At 37.5% G+C, this 20921-nt stretch overlaps 1 protein-coding gene across 1 annotated transcript in view; it reads right to left on the minus strand.

Annotated features, from left to right (window-relative positions):
• The window catches only part of Plxdc2 (plexin domain containing 2), a 412732-nt gene that overhangs the window by 79079 nt on the left and 312732 nt on the right, over window positions 1-20921 (minus strand). Inside the window, exons 7-9 of the mRNA XM_057786950.1 lie at window positions 19801-19900; window positions 10749-10844; window positions 10446-10527 (exon numbers count right to left, since the gene is read on the minus strand). Of these exons, the coding sequence (XP_057642933.1) occupies window positions 10446-10527; window positions 10749-10844; window positions 19801-19900 (278 nt within the window). The remainder of the gene's footprint in view (window positions 1-10445; window positions 10528-10748; window positions 10845-19800; window positions 19901-20921) is intronic.

Below are 20921 nucleotides of genomic sequence, written 5' to 3' on the forward strand. Positions count from 1 at the left end.
CATCATATCACCCTTTTCAAGAGAACATTGTCAACCTAAGGTTCCTTAGTATTCAATGCTCATGTCTGTTGGTTTAACAGTTGACAACTACAAACCTTTCTTCAAAACAATGTTTGTCTCCCTGTTCTTTAAGGATTACATTCTTATTCTCATAATTGTTTGGCACCTACTGTTTTATAAAATTAGACATACATAATTTCATTCTTAGACAATTAACTTTGAATTATTCCAGGGGAACTTATTATTTTATTAATGACAACAAGCTAACAGACTAGAATTAAATTTAACATTAAAATGTTCTATTTTAAAAAATTCTTTAACTGTTAATTAGGTTGAATTTATTGAAGTATAGTCATCTCAATCATAAACCCATGGAATGTAGCTGCCACGGTTGCTTAACATAAACAAAACTTTCAAATCATTGGACAGTCTTGAAAAAAGCTGTTACAAATGCACATGATGCTAAATAGCAGTACAGAGTAGAGATTTTCTCTGTGGTTAGCCAAATGGTACTCAGATGGAGTGCAAACACAGTGTTTGTCGATTGGAAAATCAAAAACAGTTTAAGAGAGTGCCTTGGTATTTTCGCGTGGTACTTGAACATCATCAGATTTCACTCAAGTGCCTATTTAAGATTCAGAAAAAAGGAAAATGATTTTTCTTCTGTATTCATACCTTTCCCTGCTTCTGACAGAGAAGCAATGATCAGAGAAGACAGAAACCAAAATCTACAGTGTATGCTGGGCATATACAAATACACATTTTTCAACATTACTTTTTTTTTTAAGGAAAAGAAAATAATCACATACATTATATATCTGAAAGGCTGGCAAATCTAACAGATTCTTTCTAGAAGAATAAGATATAGGTGTATAGTTAGCAATAACCTTTTATTTAAGAAATGTATACCTTTGGAAATAACATCCTAATACATCTGTGTATGCTGTTTTCGCTCAACCTTGGAAAGATTTGCTGTGTTTCTTGATGGATTCACATGTTACATATATAGTAAAGACTTAAAGTTTGCAAAAAGAAATACAGCGGGATGAATGGTGGTATTTTATGGACTACTACAACCTCGTTCCACAAAGAGAAGTCCTATTACTAGAATGTTAAATATTTTTCTTTCATTTCCTCTGTTCTTGATGATACTTCAAAATGTTTTCATGGAAAATGCCATCCCCATTGCACTGCTATATCAGCTCATGGTACAGATACCCTACACTGATTAACACACTCCTGAGCCATTGTTCCAATGACAATGATCTCTCACCTGGGAAGTGAGTTTATACACCCTCTCCTCCAGTCCTTTGCCTGCCTTCTGTTCAGAAATCAGAGGTTATGGTTGTAGGCTTGAACCAGGAGCCACGCTTAATCCTTAGACTTATAAAAAGTATAAAACAAGAGCCCATTCTGCCAAGTGAGCTTTCATTCCTCTCTTCTCATACCCCTGTACCCCACCATGCTTCTCTGTTCTTAGTGTTGGACCCTGAACTCTGCTTGTAGCTCACACCAAAATGCTGCATCTCCATCTGTGTCTGTAAATCGTGTTAATAACTTTAAAATAAACTCCTTACTTCCCAGTAATCCATCTCAGTGTCTCTCTTGAATGCAACACCCATTGAAACCCTTTACTAAGATTCTTTAAAAACAATTTTTATAAAGCTATCTAGGCTAAAATAAAGTAAAAATTCAATTTAGTACCTATAGGTATTGTCACATTTTATCATGGTTATAATACATTTCTACAAGTACAATGATTCCCTTGGAAAAATGGATGGCCACTTTAGCAGTAATAATTCTGTCACAGTTCAGAACTAAATATGTTCCAATGATTTTAACTGATTTATTTATTATATGCAAGGTTTGTCCAGAAGAGCTTCATCCTCTGTTTTGAAATCAAGCTCTTCTTCAAGAACTGCTAATATATATTTTAAAAGTATTTTGCTGTTGCTTGATAGTTTTTTGGTTGAGGCCAGGTCCCATTATGGAGCCTAGATCAACCTTCCACTCCAGATCTTCTTGTCTCAGTCTCTTAACAACTGGGAATATTAATGATTGCTATAGTATTTGTTGTTTTCTTATAAAACAGCCTGACAAAAAGGCAACTTAGGGGTAAAAGGTTAATTTTTGCTCATGATTATAGGTCTGCCGCTGTGGGGAATTTTAAGGTGGCTGTTACTTGAAGCCACTAGCTGCATCCAGTCTAGAATATGAATGAGTGAACAAAGGCATGCCTCCAGGGGTTAATTTACCTTTTCTGCTCTTACACAATTCAGTACCTCAAGCCTAGGGAGTGGTGTCTCTGGCATGTTCTGGGCTTTCCCATATCAGTTAACACAGTCAAGACAATCCCACACAGACCTGATCTAGAAAATCCATCATGGAGACTTTCTCCCCAGTTGATTATGGATTGTGTCTGGTTGACACCTGGCTAGCAGCAAATTGTCTTGTTTACATAAGTTGTTTCTGTAGAAGGGCCTCACTTTCAACTCAGGAATTACTGTTTCATATAACTTTGTAAAGCCATTAAGATACAGAGAAATGTAATTATATTCTAAAATCAAAAATAAAGTTTGAAAAAACTTAGATTCTTAGTACAAATATATGAAACAAGCATTTCTATCATGGTTTTCTCATACCTCAGAAAACCTAAAGATGTTGATTACAAAGCAGAATCCTTGGGTGTGGACACCCAAAAATGTGAGCCCATTTCCACTGTGTCTGAAGGTCAGAGAATTTGAGGTTGTCCAAATTGTTGACGACTATCAGGGCTTCACATCCTGACCCAGGACATGGTTACTTGGTTCTTTTGACATTAAGAGGACACTTACAGGTAGATCCACTCCTCCCCGAGGACTGGTCAGGAAGTGCTAGAGAACATTTTAGGAGGTTTGACCTTGGGAGTGACTGCCTTCAGGATACTTGATCTAAGGTAGCTTCACTGCCTAAACAACAGAATGCTAATGACTTGATGTCTCTAAGTGTTGAAGCAGGAACTGTTCTAGTTGTCCTTTGTGTCATGCTAAAGAAGTCTTTTAATTTTTTTATTCATCAGTTTCTATATCTACTCTATACATAAAATAAGTCTCTAGAAATCCCCCTACCCAGTTTTCTTTTCTTTTTCTTTCTTTCTTTTTTTAAAAAAGAAAACAATCTTTTTTTTTCATTCTACCCACCAATCCCAATTCCCACTCCCTTCCTTCCTCCCATTCTCTCCACCTACCCTACCACCCCACTCTCCCCATCCACTCCTCAGAGACAATAAGGCACATTGCTTTGGGGAAGGTCCATGTTGCCTTCTTCCCCCTGTTGTTTTGGGGTATAATAGTGCATGGAAAATTAAACACGGGCAATTTCGGTATTCACTGGAACTCCCTTCTGATACTATCCTACATATCTGTTTTGTTATTTTTACTTGCATCTTAGTATTCTTTACCAACATATCAGATTTCCATGCCCCTACCCCAGTAAGTGCTATTTTTGTTGAAGCTGGTCTCTGACACTTAGGCTGCAGCCTGGACCACTGAATGTGAACTTCTTACTGGGCAGCACATGGGCCTTCATTTTAATAGCCTCCTGTAGCTATGCCTATATAACACTCAGTTGATAAAGGCTGAAAATTGGGGTCATTTAGATTTAATGCATACTAGTATCAAACATAATCTTGGTAACACATTAATTTTACCTTTTTGACTGAAGATTAAAAAGCTTTACTGCTTTGTCCATAATTGTTAATTGTCTGTGTCACTATGCACACATCCTGACAGTCTAACTTCTTCAAGGACACACTACATGGCCCCATTCCAGCAGTGAGACAGGCATTTTTCACTCTTTCGGAGAACTCTGAAGTGGCCCCTTCTGGGCTGCCCCTGAAATTTGCCTGGATTGACAGGTACCTCCTGATGTACTACAAAGGCCATTGCACTTCATAGAGAATACACTATAGTTCCGGTCTGTACTGTGTCTACTGTGGTCTCTAATTGTAGTCATATGAGGAATTTACACATTGTTGTCTACATGTCGTTTAAGCTTCATGTGTCTTTTATGCCTTCAATAAAAAGAGACGTCAGTTCTCTTCTTTCTGTTCATGTTGACCAAGCAAAGCTTACAGTGGAACACTGTGACTGGTGTTTCTTTAAATGCTTTGTTGTATCTGATACCCCAGTGAATACATAGCTAAATCATCTTAATAATTCAGTCTACTCATATGCATGGGTGTCTGCATCAGACTTGAGTGTGTGCGGCACTGTGGGAGACCCTGCAACAAGCAGGTCGTGCTCCGCAAAGAGGCTCACATTAGCTGAGTTATTCTTTACTGTTTCCTCTTGCCCTCAATTACAAATAGCAAGAGTTCAACTCATGAATCCAAATAAAACATCCATACACGGTAATGGCTCCCCTCTACAGGAGAGCCTCTTCAGTGACAGATATTGTTGCTAGACATTCTCTCAGAAGGCTTGCAAGCTCTCTGCCTCTTTTTTTTCAGCATAACTCACTCTACAAACAACTGAGAAAATGTTTTATTTGAGCTTCCAGAGTTATATTTATAAACCATAATAAAATCACTCCTCTCCTCTTCCTTAACTTTTAAAACTCAAAGGCTTTTTGTTACCCTGGAATACAACCACCTCTATACCAAGCCCTCTCGGATATTCTGTGACCACTTTCTCTCCATACACAGCTCATAATGTTGCCCCTCATTGGGCTTCATTTCCTCAACAATCAGGTTTGAAGCCAGTGTAGACCCTTGCAAGAGCATTTTCTTTGAGGTGCACTTGGCCTGGTGCTGCAGCTGGCTCCTGTCAAAGTGCAAGTTTATTACCCATGGGAAGCCTGCATGGTTCTGAACAGAAGCAGAGGAGGAGTGGAATTGGGTAGGGCAGGGAAGCAGGGGAGGGAATGACACGAAGGGAGGGGAAAATGCTTTCCGAACATAAAAAAAAATAATTTAAGTAAAAAAAAATATTAATTCAAGTTCTGTCAATTCACAGAGAGGAAATAAGAAGGAGCTTAGCTAGAAACCAAGGGCAAAGTGTTTTCATTATTTCTTTTCAATCATGAAACTTCTTATGTATACTTGTAATACAAATAATCTTAGATCCTGGGCCAGTCATGGTACACATTTTGTCTTAGTTCTTGCTCCCTCAAAATGGGAATTAATGAAAATAAACAAATCAATTAAAATTCTCTCTCTCTCTTTTTTTTAACAAACTCAATTTGAGAATTGAGTAATTACTAGCAGCTGTTTATTAGCCTAGGCTAAATGAGCACATGCAAGAAGGAATGGTGGGGTTAAAAAATCAGGGTGATATTTGTGTTACTTAATATAACATGTCTCTTATTTTGTGATTTTTTTTCATAAAAACAATGCTGGGCAGTAAAGCAATGTTAGGAACTTTGCAGATCTAAGGAGAAAATAGTAAAATGTCGTGATGGAGGAGGGTCATGTGTCTATGTGTTACTTTCATTGGTTAATAAAGAAAATGCCTTGGCCTTTTGATAGGACAGAAAATTAGGTGGACAGAGAAGACAGAATAGAATGCTGGGAAGAAGGGAAGTAAGGCAGATGCTATAGCTCTCCTCTCCAAGATGGACGCAGGTTAAGATCCTTCCTGGTAAGCCACCACCTCGTGGTGCTACACACATTAATAGAAACGGGTTAATCAAGATGTGAGAATTAGCCAATAAGAGGCTGGAACTAATCGGCCAAGCAGTGTTTAAAAGAATACAGTTTCCGTGTAATTATTTTGGGTAAAGCTAGCCGTGCGGGAGCCGGGCAGTGGAAAGCGTCCCGCACTACAATGTAGTGGGGAGCTTAACTCAAATAAAAGTACAATGAAACATAGTTAAACCAATTTATGAAACAAATTTTGTTATGAATATCCCAAAATTGAAACTGAATCTGATATTTTAAATTTGTGCTCCATAATCAACAGAGCAAAAGATAATAACATGCAAAAACACATGCTTGTCAGAGAAGAATACTCTGAATCACATTTCCTATTTAAAATGCTATCATCAATATGAAGGAGCCTTTGGAATATTGTGACTCTTCTCTATGCTTTGGTATACCATTTTGAAAAATCATCTATTTTTCTTGCAGCATCAACTATGCACCCATTTAAAATTAGCTTCCTTAGCACACCCACCTGTGACGTACAAAGCAGAGTTGATATATTAGCCAGACCCAAAGCTGAAAGTCACACAGATTCAAATTCAGGTTCCAAACTTATCAAAAGGCTGGAAACCCTGAGGAAGTACTTAACCCAAAGACCCTGGCTTCCTCTGCTGCAAATATACTCTTAATATAATTTATAAACTCTCCAACATGCATCCTACCTGGCTGAGAAATCTCTCAAATTATAAATGCTAAGTGTAGAAGCATATTTCAACATGTGGGTATGGTTTGACTGAAATATTGCTTTTTTTCAAAGTCAGAACATCTATTTCTGCATTTTTAAAAAGTGGTTAATATTAGGTCTGCTTCTAGATGAGTCTTCAGAACCTTTATTTACTTGGACATTCTTTGAGGCAGAATTCTAATTATCCAGAAATGGTCCGTGCCTGTCATCCCAGTATCTAGAAAGCTGAAGCAGAAGGATGGAGTATTCTAGGCTACCCTGGATTACAGAGCGAGACCCTATTTCAAATAACAAATGAAAAAAAAAAAAACCCTATCATACACTGATAAGAGCCATCAACTTGTGCTGGTTTCCATCAGATCTTCTGGCTTCAGCACTTGACAGTCTCTTATCCCGGAACTCTTTAATCCCAGAAAAGCCTATGCACAATTTAGTCACGCAGAAACTAATCATAATTTATCAATTAAATGATATAATATCAAAGTATTTCTAGGCAATGAAGGTAAAGGAAAATATTGTACATGGTCTTTGCCTTTAACACCCCTGCAAAGAATATGAAAAAAATGAAAAAAAAGCTTTACCCTAATCGTAATAGCTCAGAATGATATTCAATAAACTTGATCTTGTGCTCTGAAGGTGGCTGATCAGTATCTCTCACTAAATTGCTTTGAGCACTTTTCATTTCAGAGTTCAGTATCTAAACAGATTTTAATGACTTCTGATATGCATGTGATTGTTACAAAATCTTATCAAAATGTACATATAACCACCATTCCTTGATTTACAGCAGTTCTACCCACTCTGAATAAGGAACTCACTTAAAATATGCTTTGAAAAATGCTAATGGCCTGCTTGCTTTTTCATTGTTTGAAATTCATTTCCCAAAGGAAGTGGCTGGCACAGCATGTTCAGTTGAGAACAAAACTCTGGTTCTCATAAACAAGCTAGTTCCAGCTGCAGTACCACAGTGGTTACTCCAAAGTTAGCCAGTTCGAAATGTTTCCTAAGATTGTCATGAAAAATTTTGCGTTCCGTCTTTACACCTTCAACAACATTGAAGAAGTCCCTTAGCCTGCCCTTAGCAAGGCACAAGTGCTGCAGCCGGGAGACAGGGAGCCGGCATCTGTCCTCTATGGTAACAAGCCACCAAGGAACACCACTTGGAGGGAAAAGATGCCTTTCCATAGACTCTGGATGCTTGAGGCTGTAACTCCACCTGGGTGCAAGAATCCTGCTCATGTGCTGCTGGTACCTTGGATGTACACTATGTGCACTGTGGTTCAGCAAACAACAGTCACTGGCAGAGTGACTTCTTTTTTTTTTTTTCCTTTTTTTTATTAATTAATTTATTTAATTATTAAAGATTTCTGCCTCTTCCCCGCCACCACCTCCCATTCCCTCCCCCTCCCCCAATCAAGTCTTCCTTCCTCCTCAGCCCAAAGAGCAAGCAGGTTTCTCTGCCCTGTGGGAGGTCCAAGGACCACCCACCTCCATCCAGGTCTATTAAGGTGAGCATCCAAACTACCTGGGCTCCCACAAAGCCATTATGTGCAATAGGATCAAGAACCCATTGCCATTGTTCTTCAGTTCTCAGTAGTCCTCATTGTCCATTATGTTCAGCGAGACCGGTTTTGTCCCATGCTTTTTCAGTCCCCGGCCAGCTGGCCTTGGTGAGTTCCCGATAGAACATCCCCATTGCCTCAGTGTGTGGGTGCACCCCTCGCAGTCCTGACACAAACACTAAGGACATCATTGAATAAATGGGACCTCCTGAGACTGAGAAGCTTCTGTAAAGCAAAGGACACTGTCACTAAGACAGAAAGGCAACCCACTGACTGGGAGAAGATCTTCACCAACCCCGCAACTGACAAAGGTCTGATATCCAAAATATACAAAGAACTCAAGAAATTAGACCGTAAAAGGCTAATCAATCCAATTATAAAATGGGGCACTGAGCTGAACAGAGACTTTTCAACAGAAGAAGTTCAAATGGCCAAAAGACACTTAAGATCGTGCTCAACTTCCTTAGCAATCAGGGAAATGCAAATCAAGACAACATTAAGATACCATCTTACACCGGTCAGAATGGCTAAAATCAAAAACACCAATGATAGCCTCTGCTGGAGAGGTTGTGGAGAAAGGGGCACTCTCATCCATTGCTGGTGGGAATGCAAACTTGTGCAACCACTTTGGAAAGCAGTGTGGCGGTTTCTCAGGAAAGTCGGGTTCAACCTACCTCTCGACCCAGCAATACCACTATTGGGAATATACCCAAGAGATGCCCAAACATACAACAAAAGTATATGCTCAACTATGTTCATAGCAGCATTGTTTGTAATAGCCAGAACCTGGAAACAACCTAGATGTCCTTCAATGGAAGAATGGATGAAGAAAGTATGGAATATATACATATTAGAGTACTACTCAGCAGTAAAAAACAATGACTTCTTGAATTTTGCATACAAATGGACGGAAATTGAAAACACTATCCTGAGTGAGGTAAGCCAGACCCAAAAAGAGGAACATGGGATGTACTCACTCATATTTGGTTTCTAGCCATAAATAAAGAACATTGAGATTATAATTCGTGATTCTAGAGAAGCTAAATAAGAAGGTGAACCCAAAGAAAAACATATAAGCATCCCCCTGAATATTAACCTTCATCAGGCGATGAAAGAAGAGAGAGACAGAGACCAACATTGGAGCACTGGACTGAAGTCTCACGATCCAAAGGAGGAACAGAGTGACTTCTTAAGAGTGTTCAACATTTTAGAGCTATGCTCCCTGGGATAGGCACTCTTGATTGCCAATTTCCTTGTATCTAGAACCAACAAACAGACATGCCTTTGGGCTGGCGAGAAAACAGAGGGGTGATGACTCTTCTCTAGAGTATGCAACACAGGGTGATGTTAAAAGCACATTCTGCTTGCCTGTTTGCCTTTGGGTTTTGTGGCGAGGTATAGATCCCATTGTTATTTTTACTGTCACCACCTAACCCAAGCTTCTTTGGCCTTCCATCATAAATAAAGGGCAATTGCTTTTCAGAAACTTTCCAGACCTTCAAAATCACACTGGGACTCCTGGGCATTCTGTTTTGGGGTCATGACAGCAACTGGCCTCAGATCTTTCAGTATTTAGACAGCCATAGCTCAGCTACCTAGAGCTATACTGTGTAAGCCAATCTAATTTATTCTTTTTTATGATATCAAACAATTCAATCCATCATATTCTTCCAGAGAAATCTAACTAATGCATTCTGCTTTTTCCAGAACTAGGAGGTATTCATTGAACTGATTCCTCCTTGAGTCAGTTCAGTGTCACTAATTCATACAGGATTTTGGTGAAAGTATGTCCATCCATCATTTTGAGGAACAGCAATCTGCTCTCCAACCTCATATATCTCTCACCCTGTTCAGTTTCTGTAAAAGTCCTGTGACTAAACAATCTCTTTTCCCACTGGAGAAAACCAGTAAATATTTTTTGACACCAGTAAACTTAAGTTTCTAAGTCAATTAGAGCACAAGATTACTGCCACATACAGGTTCTAATCATAGGAAGGTCAGGTAATGTCAACTTTAGACTCCATCAGCAACCTTGAGGAAGGACTTTTTAGCTACTGGTTAGGAATTATTTTTAATAATGTGCATGTGATTACTGAAATACGTTCCTGCTGTGGAAAGCATAGCTCATGCCAAGCTTTCTGTAAAATAAGGGCTGAAATTATCCATTCAAGGCTTCAGCACCTACATTGTGATGTATTTAAGACCCTATAGAGAATTATAAATCTATGTTAGATTTTGGCATTATAGACTATGGAGATTCTTAGTCATTTTAAGCATTTGACAAAGGAATATATTGAAATTTCCTTTCCTAAACACAATTGGATTTGCATTTTGGTCTGTCCAACTATGTGTATATGTTCTATGTTCATATAAAATATACATGTACACACATATATTTTCACACCTATACACTCAATACATATATGACCTATACACATGATAAAATTTGTAACTCAGTGGGTATAGGCAACAAGTCTTTTTTAAAAATAAAAATCACGTTTATAAATTATTCTTTTACCTTTGAAGTTTACTACACCAACTGCAGTTGAAGCCAATCTGAGAGGATACACAAGGACCACAGCCATTGAACTGCAGACATGCTAAGAAACAAGAGAGAATAGACTCATCAAGACTAATTGACAGTGTGGAAGGAGAGAGACTACTTATCCAAAAGTATAACCACCCATCCCTGTACACACCCAAGGTCAGGATACTTATGCTTGACAAGCACAATTAGAATTACAAACTGAACACAATAATTATAAGCCAACTTACTGTCAAACTTGATGTTTTCCCCACTTCACTATCTTAAATAACTTACTGGGGAGTGGGGTCATCTCCACAGCTGAAATGTTGGTAATTTTTGACATTTGTAGTTCTACGCGGTGATATTCATAAATTGTTCTTCTTCGAACATCTACAAAAATAACAAGTGAAAGAAAATGAGCACTGACTACTTCCCCACTTTTCAACAAGAGTATTTTAATAATAAACATAGAAGTGCTACCCATTCCTGAAAGAGTCACTTGAGCTTTAATGTAGGAGAAACTATCATCTTACCATTGGGATTTCATGTATCAAATCCTTCAAAACATGGAAATCTATCATGAAACCACTAAGGTGTTGTGTGTGTGTGTGTGTGTGTTGCAGTTAGCTGGGGGCTTGCTACCTCAGGGAAGTATTTTAAATCTCAACCTACACTTTCCACATCAATGAAAACGACATTTCCGGTTCTATATGTACTTGATATAGGGGTTTAGTTTTGTAATTATCAGTCTCTGCATTGGATGAGCTTTAACTTGAAGCTGTCTTAGGTAGGGAAGCATATCATTTTCTTTTCATTCTGTCACTCATTGGAAAGCTCTTCATGTTAATGAGACTGGAAAATAATCAATAATCAGATTAATTTCTTTTTTGTATAATTGACAGAAGCATGCATATTCTCCTTAACTAGTAACAACTGAGGAAGGCAAGCTTCCTCTGTTATTAGAAAAACATGATTTCTTGATATGTTTCCTTGATATAAGGAGTCATAGCATCTTCTTTAGTCTTTAACTTTTGAGAAAAAAAAGATAATGGCTGCTCATTATTTTCCTCCATCTAAATTGAATAAGTCCCTAATATATTTCTTTCCCATGTGTTTTGCACAATTTAGTTCCTAGAAGTAAAAAGAATAAAGGTTTAAAATACAAATATTAGGATGAAGGTTCCTAGGTCTTCACAGCAAAGTTTGGAAATGATCCATTATATCAGATGATTTCTACCATATCAATCCATTGTTCACGTCAGATTTTACATTGAAAACCTCAGGTAGTGGAGACAAGTGGGAAGCCCTGGGAGTTAGTTACTGATAGGGTGTATGGACTGATAAACCATTTTCTATCCTGGTTCCCTGGTTCCCTTGATTTCCTAGTGCCCCAACTATTGAGAGGAGATGAATTTAACAAGACTAAAATAAATGAGAATCATTTTGCTTGGTGACCTGCTGGTCGATGACAACTTCCAAATGATTGCTTCTGTCATAATTCAGAGACAACTCTGTTAAACACAAGCCATTAGGAATTTATTTACTGGTTGACTCTGTCAAGTCTAGAAGCTTTCATATGGTTTCAGAAATGTATTTAGCTCATATGTCTTTAAGAGAATAAGCCAAATAATGTTAAAATAAATGTTTATTACTTCAATTACTTTCTTGTAACTTTTGAAAAACGTAAGATTGACAATAAAACTCATCATTGAAAGACTGTTATAAATGCGAAAATAAAACAAAATCAACCTTCAGAGAGTAACACCTGGAGAAAAAAGAGATTAAGATGTCCTGGTGATATGATGCAGTGCGCAAATGTTGAACTGTTGGTTTAAGGAATTCTGATCTCCATCAGGAGGGTGAAGGGACTCTGGCCAGCAAGAGCATGATGGCTATGGCTCTGGCAGGCCTTACCCTTCTCTCCCATTCTCTCTGCATTGCTAAAAACCCTTAAATTATATTCCTAAAGCTAGACACCAAGGTCTATTCCCTTATGTTAGCACTTCCTCCTCCTGAGGCTAACTACCAAGATCGAGCTTTTGAAGTATTGAGGTCAGCAATTCAAAGCCTCTGTTGGCTCACCTAATTAACACCCTCAACTAAAATGAATGACACTCATCCTAACATAGGGATTTCCCCTTTTTTCTTTATAAACTGCCATTTTCCTATGGCACAGCTGTCTTCCCTCTATCCATTGCCAGTCCTTGTTTTTCTCTGGGGACAAACCCCTCTCTCTTGTTCCCTTTTCTTCTCCCTAGTCCTCTGTGTCCTGTCTTTGTCTCTTAATCTCTTCCTTCTATCCCTTTTGTGCAAATAAATCTTCTTTGTGCCAAGAACTTGGTCTTGGTGTGCCTGAGCCAATACAGGTTCATTTAGTAGGGCCAGTGTGGTCATACAGAACCTCTAAGAATCCTATCCCTCTCCACATCCTCCCTCAGCTGGATTCGCTGGATTCTGCTTCTTTGATAGCCAGTCTTAAAAGAAAATATTCATAAAAGAATATAATGGTAATTGCTTTCATTGCCCTATCCTTGCATTTAATAATGTCTTAGTCCATTGAATGGTCAAACATATGCTTTGCTGTCATTTTCTTATTTCTGTTGTCCATGCTTAATGACGGGTTCCAAATGATTATATCTTACTTGTTTTCTAATCCAAATTGGTCCCAGCCCTCAGCACAGGCTACCCAGTACTCTTCAAAGTAAACAGTAGGCTATGCACATCACAAGATTCATTCATTCTCAGCATGAAGATTCAGGGAAAGTAAACAAAAAGTTAAGGAAAAACAGGATAGTATTACAGCAGTAACAAGCTTCCCACTCAAAGATGTAGTAACAGACTTAGTGGGAGTAGCAAACAAAGCATAAAGAAGATCATGTCTTAGCTACAAACTCTTTTTCTAATTCTATTGTAATTCTATAAAACATCAGTCAAATGTTAGCTAAAACAGCAGAAATCTGGATGACCATGAAGTGTGTTTACTTTATCTTATGTGCTTCTTTCTAATTGCATCTCTACTTAGCACAAGTTTCAGGATATTGCTCAAGCTTAAGGGTGAGGCTAAGGGTCACATTTCAGCCGTTATTTTCCCACGTGTAAAGAAAATCAGACCTATGACTGGCAGGGGGGTGGATATAACACTTTCCCCCTCTTCTTTCTCATCCAGCTTCCTGGTCTCAACTTGCTTCGTTTCCTCATTCTCTTTAGGAATCGTCTGCCCAGAGATTTAGAAGCAAGCTTGTAAAAGGAGGACAGAGTGGAGTCTTCACAGACTTGGGACTAACATGGCTCTCCAGGTCCTACGAAGCACATCCCCCTGCTTCCAAGATTGTGCAATGCACACTTGAAATGTCATTAAATCGAACACCATGCTATTATATCTTAAGCAATTAATTATATTTTTTCTTTCAGAGAAAAGAAAGCAAAAAAAAAAAAAAGAAAAGAGAAATAATGGCTTCATTAAGTGGAAATTGGTGGAATGGAGTATGAATTTTTTTTCCACCTTTAGAATCAAATGTTGAACAAAACAAGCACAGGCCAAAGAGTGGATAATGTTTAGGGATCAGTCATTTAGATGTGTGGCTTACACCAAAGTGGGACAAACTGTACGGAAAAGAAAGTTTTCAATATCAAAATTCAGTTGGGAGAATTAACATTCTGGCACTATATAAGTGCAGGTGACCAGAACCAGAAAAATCTACAATGCCCCCATAGTGGTAGGAAATTGTAATGAAAACAAATATTTGATATGTAGTAGATGAGTTAAGCAAATATTAAAATGAAAGTATAAATCTGAGGCAACTCAAAAACAGAAAAGCATAAACAATATATTATCAGGTCATGATAGCTAAAATGAGTATTAAAAATAATAAAAAAACATAAATTAAAAGCAACTCAATTCTAACTGGTGAGCAAACTTGTGTCCATGTTTATTGAGTAAGGCAGCTACAGAGAAGGGTCTGCAAAGAGAAGCTCATTCATTCACTGGTTGAGTGATATAAAAGCATTTTGTGCTGACTCTCACTTGCTTAGATCAATTAATCCTGTCCCAGTGGGCATGCTAGCAAGTGTGCATTGACCAAATGAATGCTCAAATGCTTTGCATGTTAACCTTGTGTTAAAGTCCTGTCCGTGACTGTTTTGAATAAATATAGAGAATTTAAATAAGTAAAAACTTGTATTTTTTGCATACGTGGACTCAGATTAAAAGCCAATGAAAGTGCAAAAAAATAAATGAAATAACTTAACCATAGTTTCTGAAGGAGAATTATCTTGTTTACAGAACCCCTACAAAAGTTCCCAAATGTGTTAAAGTTTGTCAATCAGTGGTTGCTAATAGCCAAAGAATCTTTAGTTCTTCTCTCTCCCTTTTTCCTTCCTCCCTTCCTCCCTCCCTCCCTCCCTCCCTCCCTCCCTCCCTCCCTCCCTCCCTCCCTCCCTCTCTTCCTTCTTCCTTCCTTCTTCCTTCTGTCTCTTTCTTTCTTTCAATTACCTCAGCAGGATATGAGATGGGTTAGTGCATGAACACTTGCTCAATTCACAAAAGATGAGTTTGAGTCCCCACCACTCAGCAGAAGACTGGGCATTACTCCTAGATAGGCTTGGGGGTGCGAGGGGGAGGAAGTGGTATGTGCAGAGAGGCAAATCCTCTGAGTTCCAAGTCAACCAGCCATTAGAAAATGCAAAGCTTCCAGTTCATTGTAGACTCTCTCTCAAGGTATTAAATCAGAGAATGACAGAAGACCCTCAAAGCCTTGCACTGTTCTGGTCTTTGTATGAGCACACGGGGATGTGCCACCAGCACACTCTCTTCTACCACAGACACAGAAACACACACATATACAACACATATACACAAACATACACACAGAGGAACATGCACATACAAGCACAGATAAATATTTTCTCACAAACATATACAATAGAGAGACAGACAGACATGTGCAGACATACTCTTTTTCATGCACACATATACACATACATACATACTGTCTTGCACACACACACTCACACACCACTATCTACGCACATTTAAAAAATCCAGTCAGGAACAACCATATAAAGTATGTTAATAACGTATGAATTAAAATGAAATATCATTTTGCACAATACTCTTTAATAAGTTGGTATTTTACAAAGGAGTGAATAGTTCTTTATTTATCCTTTCACTGAGCCTTTGGTGAGCTAGTTCAGGCTTGAGAATCAAAGCAGCAAGTAAATAGTGCTGTAAAGGGAAGCAATTTTACATTCTGCAGAATGAATAATTTTGAAGGGCTTTGCAGATATAGAGAATGGAGATTGGCGTGCACCATTCACTGGAGATTTATAGACTGATTCGGCCTAAGTGAATGGCAGGACTGATGACTCTGAAATAATAGACTAGGCTCGTCTAGAAGCACTTGAAATGGGTTCTATGAAATAATTTTTAAAAAATTTACATGATTATTTGTGTTTTAATCTCACATTAAGAGTTGTAATTGCTAAATTAGAATGTCTATACCCTACTATCAAAAAATTATAAGTTGCTATTATTCTAGTGTTTATATTTCAAAATTTACTGTTGAATAAGTACACATGCTTGAAATTTATTATTAATCATATTTAACTCTAACATTATTTTAAAAGTACTTGACATTCAACATTTTGTTTAAATATATATGTACAATGTCTACTGTTGCCTTGTTTAGTAGGGAAGCCAATTGTTACATGTTGTTCTTGAACTTAAAATTAATTAAATGTAGTTTAAACTTTAATGTTTAAGGTTAAGTTGGCACAATAGAAGTGAATCTTTGCCACATTTGGCTACCAAGGTCATGTTTAAGGGCCAACCTGATGAACAAGACAGGAATGATCCTAGGTTAGTGTGCTGTTCTGTTATAACTTCTTTGAGAATTAAAGTTACAGCTAATTTTAATATTAAATAAATTTAAGTCCCTTGTGAAAATAAATTAAGAAGTCTCACTATTGGTAGTAATCCCTGTGTGGAATATGAAGTCTTTGCTTTGGTTACTGCTTTTCTCTCTGAGTGCATTTTGAGAATAAATAATTATTAGACCAAGTAATGGGTAATTTCTTTCCTTTCGTAGTTATGTGAATTTTCCTTTTAGTGATTGGTAGTAGATGTTACTTCTCATATTAACATCTGTAATGACATTTGTCTGTTTCTCTCTCCTCCAACTAAGTAACATAGCTCTGCTTGTATTTACTAAGGTTGTTTGATTTTAAGTAATCCCAACTGACTTCTGGGAAAAGTTCTCAAGTCTGCAAACTTGTGAAAACATTGCATATGTGGCAAACTATGTCCAAATAGCTTCCAGAGTTCAAATAGAAGCTAGAAACTTCTACAGTGGTTTGCTCTACAAATTAATTCAAGTTCTTTTTCTGAACATGACAGAGTGTCTCTATTGAGCTGTGACATGTAATAGCTGACAAAGCAAAGGACAATAAGTTTGACATAAGGGTTACCATTGAGAAAGGGTTTGACATTATGAAAGTACTGGATAACATTGCTGGTGAGAAGCAAAGATTGAAATATCCTAAGGGATTTGTAAGCTGTGTCTCTCATGACTTGTTCTAGAACACTGCTCGTCAGGTCAGCAGCTATTCTGGCAAGTTCATCTTGCTAGAAATGTTATGTGTATGTGCTAAAATAAATTTCTCATTACTGAGTGACACAGTTTTAAGTTCACTTGTTTTTGTTTTGCTTTCCAAAGACCCATAAAGCATTATGATTTTTCTACTCTTATTTGAGGAAATGCCTTCCTTATAAAGTTCAGAAGCAGAGAAACAGTGAGGCTGAATGGAGAAAGCGGGCAGGCAGAAATTACAATTGAATTTCAAAATACTAAGTTGGAGGAGAGAGACAAATGTCATTACAAATGTTAATATGAGAAGTAACATCTATGACCAATCACTAAAAGAAAAATTTATATAACTATGAAAGGAAAGAAATTACCCATTACTTGGTTTAATAATTATTTATTCTCAAAATACACTCAGAGAGAAAAGCAGTAACCAAGGCAAAGGATTCATATTCCACACAAGGATTACTCCCAATAGTGAGACTTCTTCATATAATTTTGCAAGGGCCTTAAATATTTACCTACATCCCTAGCACAAGTAACAGTAAATAATGAGTCTCTAGGAATCGTCTCATTTCCTGGAGTTGGGGAGTTGAGGGAGGAATCATACTTTGTACTACACAAACCTTGGGTTATTCTATTTTCTGTCATTAAAAAGTATGTACTTTTTTTTCCTTTTCAGCTGATTATTAAGTAGAGCTATGCTTTTCTTACACCGGAACTGATGTGTGATACACTGGTGCACTTTGTACTATCAGAACAAATTCTTAAAGAGATTAACATTTTCCTGTTCCTGGAGAGATTTTAAAGTATAACTTATCTTTTCCAACTGTCTTCCTTCAGCTTGGTCTCACATAGCACCAGGAGGGAAGCATTAGAGACTGCATTTCTTCTTGGCTATTTTCCCCAAGGGATGAATAGTGAGGTCAGGGCGAGCAGTGGATGCGTTGCAAGCATGCAGCTGCATGAGTGGTGGTCGGCTCTAAATTCTGAGCCTGGCTCAGTTCTGAGAAGTGAATACTGAGTCCAAAGAGCATATATAATCTGCTCTCAAGATTCATGTGCATTTATTTATTTATTGAATATCATTTATATTTTGGAGAATCCTTTTCCCTAACATTATCCCTTCACAGCATGGCTATACTTCCTGGATCTCATTTTAGAACCCTTCTAAGCACAACTGCACAATCAGGGGAAAACCTAACATAGTATTGCATATAAAAAGACTTTTATAGAATATGAGAATTATTTTGTATTTTTGTGGGTTTGTTCTCTAAAGTGCCTTCTTAGCAAGCGGCACATAAACCATCTTCCATGGATGGAAAGGAACAACAAATAAACCAAAGCCAGTGTTCCCTTTTCTCTTGTTGAATAACTGACTCCAGTCATGCCCGATTTAACTCCTCTGAAAGGAAGAATGTGGGAACACTACTCCTCAAACGGAGGCCAACCGTGACTCTCCCGGGCTCTGACTCTTATTTAAGGGCTCTGTCAGGAAGCCTTTATATTTCCTTACACACACTAGTGTATCTTTGCTTTGTTCTCAGTACAATTAATTTTCTGAAAAATCTGCCTTGATTTAAAAAATTCCCTCGAATATTACCTATTATAGTCTCTGTGATAACAAGGAGAAACCCAATGGAGGCTACACATGTTCTTCACTGAGTAGAATCGTCACTTGTAACAAATGCCATCCTATGCCAAGAGAAGCCTTGAATGTTAGCAGCCACATTGTTTCTTTGGAGAGTCTAGTTTCCACTTCATTTACTTCTTGCAATTGAGAGATGACACAATTAAACAGAATCATCTCAAGTCTGTCCCAAGCAGTGCATGTACATGATAAATTAAATTCACCCCTAATGAAATAAAGGAAGAACTTGAAAACGGGAAAGGGCATGACCTACTCTCTAAATGTATTTTATTATTACTCCTGGCTTCAAGTAAATATATTTAAAGGAGCAAACAAATACTCTCAGGATCAGTGCCCTGAAGGATTCACCAGGATTATTTTGGCAGTAGAAGAGGTTTAAAAGTTAAAATGCTCAGAAGGTGGTCAGAACAGCACGAAACACAGCCAGCACTTTATCCTTCTTCTTTCTCTTCCTTGCTTAGATGCTGTGATAAATGCAAGGTCTCTGCACATGTGAAGCACATGAACTAGGTCTAAGTACATCCCCAGCAGCATTGGAATCTGCAAAGCTAATTAACAACTGTGCAAATAATGAATGTTCTCTCACTTTACAAAATATAACAATACCAGCAAAAATAATATAAATGAAAAAGGAGAGACATGTCTTCTTTGGTAGGTGCAGCTTCACTTTTTTTTTTTTTTTTTTTTTTACATTCCCTGGTTTGATCAAACGTTTCAAATACAAAATGACACAAACTTTTTTTCTCATAAGATTATTTAAAATAAATAAACAAATGTGGAAATTTGTAGGGCTGTCAACTAAATAATTCGTCACTGTTTCACATCCATTTTGTTGCTCTTGTTACTGAGCTCTCTCTGTAAAATGGAGCAACTATGCCAAAGACACCCAAAACAGCAACAGTCAAATGTCCTTGGCCTTTTCTTTTCCCCTATGTTTATTAATTCAGGAGTAATGGAGATAAACAAACCCAACAGGAGTTATTAATATAGACCAGTAGTAGAATTAACAAGCGGCAGTTAGGCTAGTCTCTCTGTAGTTTGCCTGATTGACATCACTGTCCTTAGATTTGACCCCAATCAAGGATCAACTTTCAGTTACCCTTCTTCTACCTACTGGGGATTTGCTGGATCCTGTGGACAACGACAAATGCATCAGACAGCCCGACTTTCACTGGATGGTTGGTGGAACTTATCTGTGTGACCAAGACAGGTATCTAGAAAAAGAAAAAGGAGATTTCTGTGTGTTAGACATGAATAGCACTCAGGCATAGGGCTGGAGTTATCATGTTTAATGAATAAAATCAGAAAATGGAGATGAGAGACTAGAGAATAAACATGGAATATCACAGAAAATAAGTAGACAATGCCTTGGAATCACATCAGGTTAGTGTTATATATGAAATAAAGTCACAAGAGCTTCTGGTCAAGCATTTGGCAACCCAATATTGACAGAAAGAGGTTCTTTCAAATACAGTTGATACTACAAGCTATGAAATTATCACACACACAAAACCACCATGACTAGTGGGAGCTATAATTTCCATAACAAAAATTCTTTTTTATTATTTATTTTCATACATGACTTTATTCTGTATTTAATTTTATAGATTTTTTTAAAAACTCCTGTTTATAAACAGTCCTGTACACATAAAGACCTATAAAAATAAGCATATTGTATAACATATATTTAATGTTATTATATCAGTCACATGATACAAGGCTAGTTAATACTAGAGTTAAGTTAATCAGGTGCAATGCTTATTGCTCTATGTGGTTGTTCTAAAGGAAGTATCTGGGAAACTTATGAGGAGATATGGGATGTCTCAGGGTATCGTGCCCCAATTACCTAACAACTTGCCATTAGGTTTTATTCTTCACAAAATCCTATTACTTCGCAATATAACCATCCTGGTGACAAGTCTATTATGACATGTAGCATCCCCTTTGGGGCACATGTAGCATCCAAATTCCCATGAAATGCCCATGAAAAAAATATTTATTGATTAATACTGAGCACTGGTCACTGTTTTTTAAGTTACCAAATAAAATCTATCACCTAATGTTGGTTCTGAACAGGACATGCAACACTGGACCATCACTTAAAGGATGGAGGAATACGACTGAAACAATGGAGACAGGAGAAATGGCACTTCCGCCCATCATTTCAATATGATTCCCCCAAGTTCTAAAACAAGGTTATCTCTCAAGTTCAACAAAATAGCCTTTTACAATTTC

Source organism: Chionomys nivalis, chromosome 13 (assembly GCF_950005125.1).
Source record: "Chionomys nivalis chromosome 13, mChiNiv1.1, whole genome shotgun sequence".
Taxonomy (NCBI): Eukaryota; Metazoa; Chordata; class Mammalia; order Rodentia; family Cricetidae; genus Chionomys; species Chionomys nivalis.